At 34.1% G+C, this 9,164-nt stretch overlaps 2 protein-coding genes across 3 annotated transcripts in view; both read left to right on the top strand.

The window, feature by feature from the left end:
• Nucleotides 1-2,690: 2,690 nt before the first annotated feature.
• Nucleotides 2,691-4,569, top strand: LOC107981735. Its single transcript, XM_031924980.1, has 3 exons — nt 2,691-2,969; nt 3,052-3,448; nt 3,543-4,569. The coding sequence occupies exons 1-3, from the start codon at nt 2,784-2,786 to the stop codon at nt 3,794-3,796; spliced, it is 837 nt and encodes a 278-aa protein (XP_031780840.1). The 5' UTR covers nt 2,691-2,783; the 3' UTR covers nt 3,797-4,569.
• A 311-nt stretch (nt 4,570-4,880) lies between these two features.
• The window catches only part of Ndufa7 (NADH dehydrogenase (ubiquinone) 1 alpha subcomplex, 7, 14.5kDa), a 72,697-nt gene continuing 68,413 nt past the window's right edge, over nt 4,881-9,164 (top strand). The window contains exon 1 of one of the 2 annotated variants that reach the window (XM_031921003.2): nt 4,881-5,332. In XM_031921003.2, the coding sequence (XP_031776863.1) occupies nt 5,264-5,332 (69 nt within the window). In that variant the 5' untranslated portion in view covers nt 4,881-5,263. 2 annotated transcript variants of the gene reach the window in all.

The raw sequence follows: 9,164 nt of genomic DNA, 5'->3' as shown, positions 1-9,164 counted from the left end.
CTAAAATCATTTGTTGCAGTAAAATTGGTTTAGTGACGGTATAATGTCCGCCATTTTGGATCCACCATTTTAAATTTTTAAATTTCGAGGTCAAGCTAAGATTCAATGACCCCGAAAACCCCCATATCGATACTTTAAACTGATCTAAAATCATTTGTTGCGGTAAAATTGGTTTGGTGGTGGTATAATGTCCGCCATTTTGGATCCACCATTTTAAATTTTGAAATTTCGAGGTTAAAATAAGATTCAGTGATCCTGAAAACCCCCATATCGATACTTTAAACTGATCAAAAATCATTTGTTGCGGTAAAATGGGTTTGGTGGAGGTATATTGTCCACCATTTTGATTCCGCCATTTCGAATTTTGAAATGTCGAGGTTAAAATAAGATTCAGTGACCCGAAAACCCCCATATCGATACTTTAAACTGATCAAAAATCATTTGTTGCGGTAAAATGGGTTTGGTGGAGGTATAATGTCCACCATTTTGATTCCACCATTTTTGATTTTGGAATTCCGTCAGCATTGTCAATAATATGTCCTATCATGAGTTGTACATGCTTTTTGGTGGGATATTTCACAAATTAGAACATTTTTACTATTGTTTTTGTTGAATGTGCTATGTAAACGTGGGTTTCAGGCTCCATATTTTATGCGCCACATTGGATTTTTGAAAAGGCCAGAACTTTTTCAAAAGCCCTTCACCAGACGATCATTTTGAGACCTCAAACGTCTTGTTAGGTTAACCCAAATTTTGGGTGCACTGATGGTCCGGTTGACGTGAAACGTCCCATATAAATACTCAAATACTTTACTTTTCTTTAATCTTTAGCTTTCAGTTCCCCAAATTGTAGCTGCATGGCAGAAATTGGTATCCCAATTTAAAAAAGCCGATGTAAAGTTATCGATTGGTTCTGCAGCTGATGAAAAAAATGATTTTCCATACTATGAGTCGTTGTTATTTTTGAAACCTGCAATCAAGCATAAAAAGCCTTTGTCGAATCGCAACGTGCAACCAACTTTAAATGCAGTACATTATGGAAATGCAGGCTATATGTTCAACGTACCCACAAGAGGATCAGCACAACAGACATCACCGTTACCTATTAATAAACCAGTGAATGATTATTTTACAATTTTAAGCCATGAATATTCATATTTTAATACAAATGATACTGCACCTTATTCTGGAGCTTCATTGCAGTATCCAACAGCATCTTTGCATTCTTCTGGAGCTTCTCAATACTGGCAAACTGCCTTGCAGCATACTCCAAATTATGTTGTCGTACCTCCTCCTCACTCTTTACCTTTATATACCCAGGCCTTCGTCATCAACATCCACTGCTGTATATATGCCAGTAATCACTCAGCGACAGTTCATTCCTTTTCCACAATCAACACCTGCAACCAACTTTAATAAATCAAACACTGCTGCTAGGAAAGAACCTGAATACGACAATTTTGCCAAAAAAAAGATAAAACTTATGAATAAGGATGATCAAAATTTGCAAAAAATAAGTAACAATATTGTAACAACGTTAGATAATTTAAAGAAAAACTTTCAATCAACCAATGTCGAGCAGCCATCTTCAAATCCTTATTCAAAATTATTGACAATAGCAATGTCTAAGGTACCAGTTGAACAACAAGATGAGTGTATGGAGTATGTTCTTGAAGGAATGATAGAGTTCAATAAGCGTTTCCAAACTACTAAAGATGATAAGAATAATTTATAAGTAATTATGTTGTATACTTTTGGGTCGACTCTAACAATTTTGAAGTTTATATTTATTTATAATTTATTTTGTAAGTTTTCTTATTTATTCCCTTAAATATAAGTAGTTTTACTTATAATAGATTTTTTTTTTTCATTTTAATCTGAAGTAATAATAACAATTTAATGCAATAGTTATAAAATTTTATTATAGAAAGTTAAAATTTTAAGTTAAAAACATGATTTTAGATAATAACAAGAAGGATGATTATGCAATATTGCAAGCAACTATAGCAGATTTGGACCAAACTATTGATGAATGGAGAAGATTATCCATGGCTGATACATTTGATCATTTTCAAATAACCCTTTAGAAATCAATGCAACTATTTTTAATGACGTATTTATTTTACCTATACATAACCTAATAAGAGATGCCTTACTTAAACCTTATTAAAAATAATATATTTATCAGCCAGAAAATTTAGACGGTTTGACACATTCAATTTATTTAAATAATATTTCGTAACTTTTCTAGGTTGTTAATGAATTATTATTTTTTACATAGTATAAGTTCAAATTTTCGTACGGTTTTATCGTTTTTCGTCTGCTTTTGTTTCGCGCGTTGTCGCCAAGTTGTCACCGGAAATTCGATCGCTTGTAAATTGTTCGATTTCCTATCATTATTAGTTGTCGCGCGTGGATCCGCTCAAACGTCATTAGGCAGTCTTCGCATTAAGAACTCGCAAAATTTCATCGTTAGACATCAAAGCCAACATGAGTTCTAAATCAGAGTAAGTAGATTAATAATAAACTCCGGGTTACTCGCAATATAATTCCATCAATATTACCGAAAATTGTATTCCCAAAACGTAAAAAGTCGAAAAAATCGGCGAAGACCATACCGTAGAACGTAATATGCACGTGTTCATAAACAAAAGACTTTTCTTCATATTTTTATATTAACATTAACATAACATTTTGAATATAATATTTCACAATTTTTTTATTATTATATCAAAGTAGTATACACATTTTTATGATTTATTGTGTCGTATTTTTTCAGACAAATGACAACAAGAAGAATGAACAATTGGAAGAAGGATCAATTCGAAGCCCTAATCAAATTTATGGAAGATAATCCACAGCTTGCAACTGCTAAAATCAGCCAGTACTCAGATTTATGGATAGAAGTTAGCACGATAGTGAATAGTGTTCCAAATGGGGTTTTTAAGGATGTGGAAAGTTTAAAAAGGGTATGTGCTTATTTTTAACATTCACAATTAATCTTTCTTAAAATTCTTTACAAAATTTAATAAATATTGTTTTGTTTTTTAGTCGTGGAAGGATATGATCATCAATGCAAAAGCTGCTTTTACTTCATATATGAATAGAACTTCGAAAACCATCAATGAAAATTACAGACGGATTCTGGCTTTGACAAAAGACAGTACTGCAGTCGACGATGAAAATGATCAAGAAGAGTACAAACAGCAGTTTCCAGCTTTGGCTAAGTTGAAGGCAGAACAATCTCAGCAACCTACCGTTCAATCTCCAATGTTCATCGATTTGACAAGTGGGCCCTCGGCCAGTACTGGAGCTGTAAGAAAGTCATGCAGTGGTACACCATCGATCTCTCAAGCTGGCTTGGTTGTTCAACCTACTAAAAGGCAGGGCAAGTCCTTGGGGAATCCGTCTGGTCGATCAACATTTCCAAATGTTCCACCACCCTCTGGTAAGTTTAGAAACATACTTGCATACATGCATGATAGTTAATACAACTCGATTTAAAATGAAAATCATTTAATATTATTATTTTTACTTTCCAGTTCGAGGAAGTGACTTCATTAACAATTTTAACAATGCTGGAGCACAGCATATACAAAAAGTTTTTAAAGATTGTTTAGAAAATTTTGGCAATCAATTGGTACAAAATATTTCAAAAATGATCAGCGAGGAATTAGTAAAAGCAGTCATTAATATGCAAGCTGCCCAATCTTCTAAAGCTGATGATGATTTTGAAGCTTCGTTGCCAAAAAAGGGTCTTTCAACAAACTACTTGAAGATGCTACGGCAAAAGTAGAAAAGGAAGAAGAGTTAGATGAAGAAAACTATCCAGTTGACTATCTGGATAAATACAATGACATGGATTGTGAGAACAATGATGGATACGGTTCAAATAATCAATATGATGCAGGAAATGATGGTTTTGAGAATCATTTCAATGGTGCTTACAGTAACTAGTTATTATTGTTCTTGATCATTTTTTTTTATGTTATTAAGAGAAGTGAAGACTTTCCACTTGTGTGCATTATAATTATTGCGTATAATAATATTGTAAACCTCTTTTATAATAATTAGAAGTGTAAGTTGTATAATGAACCACTCTCAGCGTGGCAGAGAATAGATGATGACCTGTATGTCTATTCGTTGTATGTTACAAACAACAGGAAGATTCAAACCATTAGTTATGGGAAGCTGACTAATCCCAACTTGGATTGTGATGTATTTTTTGAAGACCTTTTGATACCTATTACAACAGTAAGTCAATGCTATAGGCTGAAGTATTCAAGTCAAACTTGCCATTCAATAATTTAGATATGTCTTGTATCTTCTCTTATGATTAATTTTAAATTTTTGTAAACGTAGAATACAATTTTTATAAAAAATCTGTAAAATTTAAGTGTTATTATTATTATGAGATGGAAAATGTCACCATTTCATTTCAAACTACAAGTATAGTCTTAAGGGGTGGCTCCTTAAGTGGTAGTAAAACACATGCATTACACAAATATACAAATGTTGAGCACACCGTACCTTCAGTATCATTGCTTGTCATGCCCAATTTAAAAATAAATCGACCTTAATATTAAAAAAATCTTGATTGTTATTCTTTATTACATTTTATTGTAGTTATTTACCCTTTAAAAAAAAAAAAATAATGTGTATTTTTAAATGCATCTTCATACGGTTTTTAAAAACCATTCCATGTCAAAAACATTGACTCTCTCGTCATTCGCTCCAATCTGAGTCACCATCTAGCGGTGACTGGTGAGAGTGACACCCTATCTCGCTCTCACCAGCTCTCACTCTCGTAACTGGCTTATAGAATACGGCCCTAGGGCAACATAGTTAAATATAATCTAGTCACAATCAGCACTCAGTATTATCTTTAGGGCTATCACACGTAAAAAGGTACACCGAGGAACAGCAGCTGACAGCCAATCAGAAGCAATCTTTAAACGGACTCATTCCTTCATGTTCTCTCCCCACCACCTCAATAAGGAACAAGTCCGTTTAACGCTTACTTCTGATTGGCTGTCAGCTGCTATTCCTCGCTATTCCTTTTTACGTGTGATACCCCTAATTAAGAAAGAATTAAGAAAGAATAAAAAGACGAAAAATCCCATATTCCTTTCTGTGACCTGTATTCTAACCTCCATACCCTGAAATAAGTTTTTAGCGAGTAGGAGTGGAGGAATCTACCCTTGTATTAATTTAGCAAAAATTATTAAATCAAAATTTATTTTTCACTTTTCTATTTTACGAAATGGCATCGTCTGTTGCACCTCGTTCTGTTACTCCTGTCATAGAGTTTTTGCGTTCAATTTTTCGAGGAGTAAGTATGATTATTAGAGGTTTATTTCATTACAAGTAAACATTATTTGAAATAATCTCATTTCTATAAAATTAAAAACTTATTTTGTTTATTTTAACTCATTTGCTGCTATAATTGATATAATATTATTGTATTATAATAGTACAATAATGCTACATCGTTGCTTTCTAAAAAGACTAGCACAACTCAAGTTTACTACAATTTTTCTGATCTTTGTAAAGAAAGTGCATTTATGAGTGTGTATCATAAACACAACATTAAAACAACTTTGCATTAAAATGTCAGGTAAAAAAGTTGATATCGAAAGAATTAAGATTTTGTGTTAACTATGAATCTAACTGTTAATACTTTATTTGCATTTGAAAATGATAGTATTTATATAATTAATGTTTTAAGTATTTATACAATTAATTTATAATTAATGTTGATGAAATTCTATATGGTAAATTACAATGAAAAACAATAGAGGTTTAAGAAGACTACTTAATATTACTCAAGTACTGCGTAATCTTGATTTATTTTATTTTCTATATTTTATTATACTTGTGTGATATGTAGGGAAGAGGAGAGCTAACTCGATAGCAGGGCAATACTATAACTCTTTTATAACTTTTGAGTACAACACACCTGTGTTTCGCCGGTAACCTATATGTCATATCTCACTTAAACCAACGTTTGGACGGTCAGACTTTTCTTTATGTAGCAGTTATGCGTTCAGGGCCAGTGAATCGAAATAAAGTGTAACCACGTCAGTGCGTCTAAATATTTATATTGCAGGCCTGTGAGATCAAGAAGTACATGTTAAAAGGGTGATTTTGACACTAGGTTGGTTGCTGTATGTAAGTTTTGAGGTTGGATACTGATGATTTAATTTTTGTAAACCCTTAGGGCTAATTTGCACGTCAGGTAAGGGGCAATACTGTACACATAGACATAAGAGAGATAGACTGCGTGTGTAGGTTTGCAAAAGTGGCACCCTATTAGAGAAAGACAACATACCTTCTTTCCATATACCAAGCATTGATAGAAGGTATGGTGTCTTTGTCTTACACATTGACATAAGAGAGTCTGTCTTTCTCTAACAGGGTGCCACTTATGCTAACCTGCACACGCAGTCTATCTCTCTTATGTCTATGACTGTACATAAGATTAACATACAAAAATATAGATTGAAATTCATTTTTTATAAACATGCTTGTAGTACTTTAATTATAGCTTAAAAAGGTTCGTGATTACTAATAAAGATCAGTAATAATGCTGTATGATCAAAAAAAGCTGTTAAATACCACATAAGCTGTGATAAGGGATGACTGATCTAAATTGGTGACACAGAGGTTCATCTGGTACGTCGCTAGTCAAAATGAGGATAATTTTTTTAAGTTCTCATTTCGTTTTGATACAAGAGATATAATTCATTTAAGATTTATGAAAAGCTAGTTTATAACAAATAATGAGTTTAGATACAAAATCAAACTATTTATTTACCAAAAAATTTAATGCAGACGACATTTGACTTTGTTTTTGGGGTAAAGTGCACAGATTTTTTATTAAACCATCCAAAACAAATTTTCAATTTATAAATAAAACAAAATTGTTTAAAATATAAAATTAGTTAGCGGGGTGGCCAGTATAGGTGTTACCATCCGGATAGTTACACCCAAATTGGCCACCTGGGCTTAATAATTTTGCATTTTAAACAATTTTATTTTATTAAAAAATTTACTTTAGATGAACCGCGTGATTAGTCATGCGATTAATAGTACGACTAATCTCGTCGATATAGGTTCGGTAAATTAACGCGATTAATCGCACGATATTTTTCAATGGGGTATTTTTTGTATGTATCTATAGTACGTACTAAAAACATGTAATTTGCCTGGCAATGCGTATTGAGAATATGTGCTAATTTGGGACTGACTATATTGAATATATATATATATATATATATATATATATATATATATATATATATATATATATATATATATATATATATATATATATATATATACAGGGTGTCCCATTTTAATTTACCACCACCTAAAACAGGTTAATAATTTGCTCTGAGAAAAAAATGTTTCAAATAAAATTTGTTGGGTTCGAAGGGGGGCATCTTTTGGCTATTTTAGCTGCGACCTTGAACATGACCTTCAAGGTCATTTGAAAGTCAAGACCAAATTTTCATATGAAATGTGCATATTTTTATGGCGGATTCGGATTCTACTAAAAAAGAGAAACACTTTTTGTCTGAATCATTTTTTTAAAAATCCCCAAATTTTTGTTGTAAATGGCTTTAAAAAAGTTGAAAAAATCACTAATATCTCTTATTGCCCCACCCTTTAAAAGAAGTTAAAAATTTGCTCTGAGAAAAAAATGTTTCAAATAAAATTTGTTGGGTTAGAAGGGGGGCATCTTTTGGCTATTCCAGCTGTGACCTTGAACATGACCTTCAAGGTCATTTGAATAAGATTTATCACAGATTCGGGTTCTACCAAAAAAGTAACACTTTTTGTCTTAACCATTTTTTGATCATCAATAGGTTAACTGAAAAGAGAATTTGTCCTAGAAATAAGCTGTTTTAGATGAATGTTACTAGCTTCAAACAAAGACAGAGGTATCCTTTTGATCACTTAAGGCAAGACCTTCACGTCCAGCCACTTAAGGCAAGACCCCGTCCAACCACTTAAGGCAAGACCCTATCCAGCCACTTAAGGCAAGACCTTCACGTCCAACCACTTAAGGCAAGACCTTCACGTCCAGCCACTTGAGGCAAGACCCCTTCGTTCAGCTAGTCACGGAAATTTCAACGCCTCAAGTGCTCTATCAATTGCCCATTTTGTTGAATGCACATTTGTATTCTCTGCCGAAAACTTCTTTGGACATCTATTAATGTTTGTGGGGTGAACGCCTGGAATGCTGCAACAATTCTCTCCATCATATTTTGTGCCGTCGTCGGGGCTTCCGCGTAAACTCTCTGCTTCACGGCCCCCCACAGAAAGAAGTCCAATGGGGTCAAATCTGGCGATCGCGCAGGGAATTCACAGATTGGACTACCAATTCCAATCCAACTATTTGGGTATGTCGCGTTCAGAAATCTCCTGACAAGTAGTCTACGATGAGCGGGAGCACCATCTTGCTGGAACCACATGTCTCGCCTTATTTCTAGCGGAATGTTTTCTAGAAGAGGTGGAATTTGGTTCTCGAGAATATCTAAATAAAGCTCGCCGTTTAAATTACGGTCATAAAAAATTGGACCCACAACGTATTCCCCAACTATGCCCGCCCAAACATTAATTGACCACCGTCTTTGTGTACGGTGATCTCGCTGCCAATGTGGATTTTCTTCTGCATAATAATGCGCGTTATGAAGATTAACTCCTCCCATATTGTCGAACTTTGCCTCGTCTGTAAAGAGAGTCCGATCAAAGAAAAATGGATCTATGCGCATTCGTGTTTCCGCCCATTGACAGAATATAAGTCGCCTGGCAGGATCACCAGGCTCCTTACTCCATGCATTCGCTGAATTTGTCGCGTCGAAATATGAGGATCCTCGGCAATTACAGCACGAACCCCAAGTGCAATATGCTCTCTTGGGCCCGTCCGTCGCCTCTTCCTTCTTAAGTTACCTCCTTGAGCTCTTATCGTTAGAAGTTTAATATTCCTCCTAGTAGGATGACGAGCGTCCGGATACCTTTCAGCGTACAGCCTCGCTGCAGCCTTGTAATTGTCGTGACATTCTCCCAGAATCTTGATCATGTTGACTATCTCTACTGGCGTGTAGTCAGCCATTATCTGTTGTAGGTAGATTTTTTAGGGAATATTTAATCTTACT

This window comes from Nasonia vitripennis (assembly GCF_009193385.2).
Source record: "Nasonia vitripennis strain AsymCx chromosome 1 unlocalized genomic scaffold, Nvit_psr_1.1 chr1_random0002, whole genome shotgun sequence".
Lineage (NCBI taxonomy): Eukaryota > Metazoa > Arthropoda > Insecta > Hymenoptera > Pteromalidae > Nasonia > Nasonia vitripennis.
This window is presented reverse-complemented; position numbering and strand designations above follow the sequence as displayed.

Excerpts from the sequence above, each read along its gene's own strand:
- LOC107981735 (XM_031924980.1), top strand. The coding sequence starts at position 2,784 with ATGACAACAAGAAGAATGAACAATTGGAAGAAGGATCAATTCGAAGCC. Across the intron at positions 2,970-3,051 it reads ATGTGGAAAGTTTAAAAAGG|TCGTGGAAGGATATGATCAT; the intron begins GTATGTGCTTAT and ends TTTGTTTTTTAG. Across the intron at positions 3,449-3,542 it reads AAATGTTCCACCACCCTCTG|TTCGAGGAAGTGACTTCATT; the intron begins GTAAGTTTAGAA and ends TTTACTTTCCAG.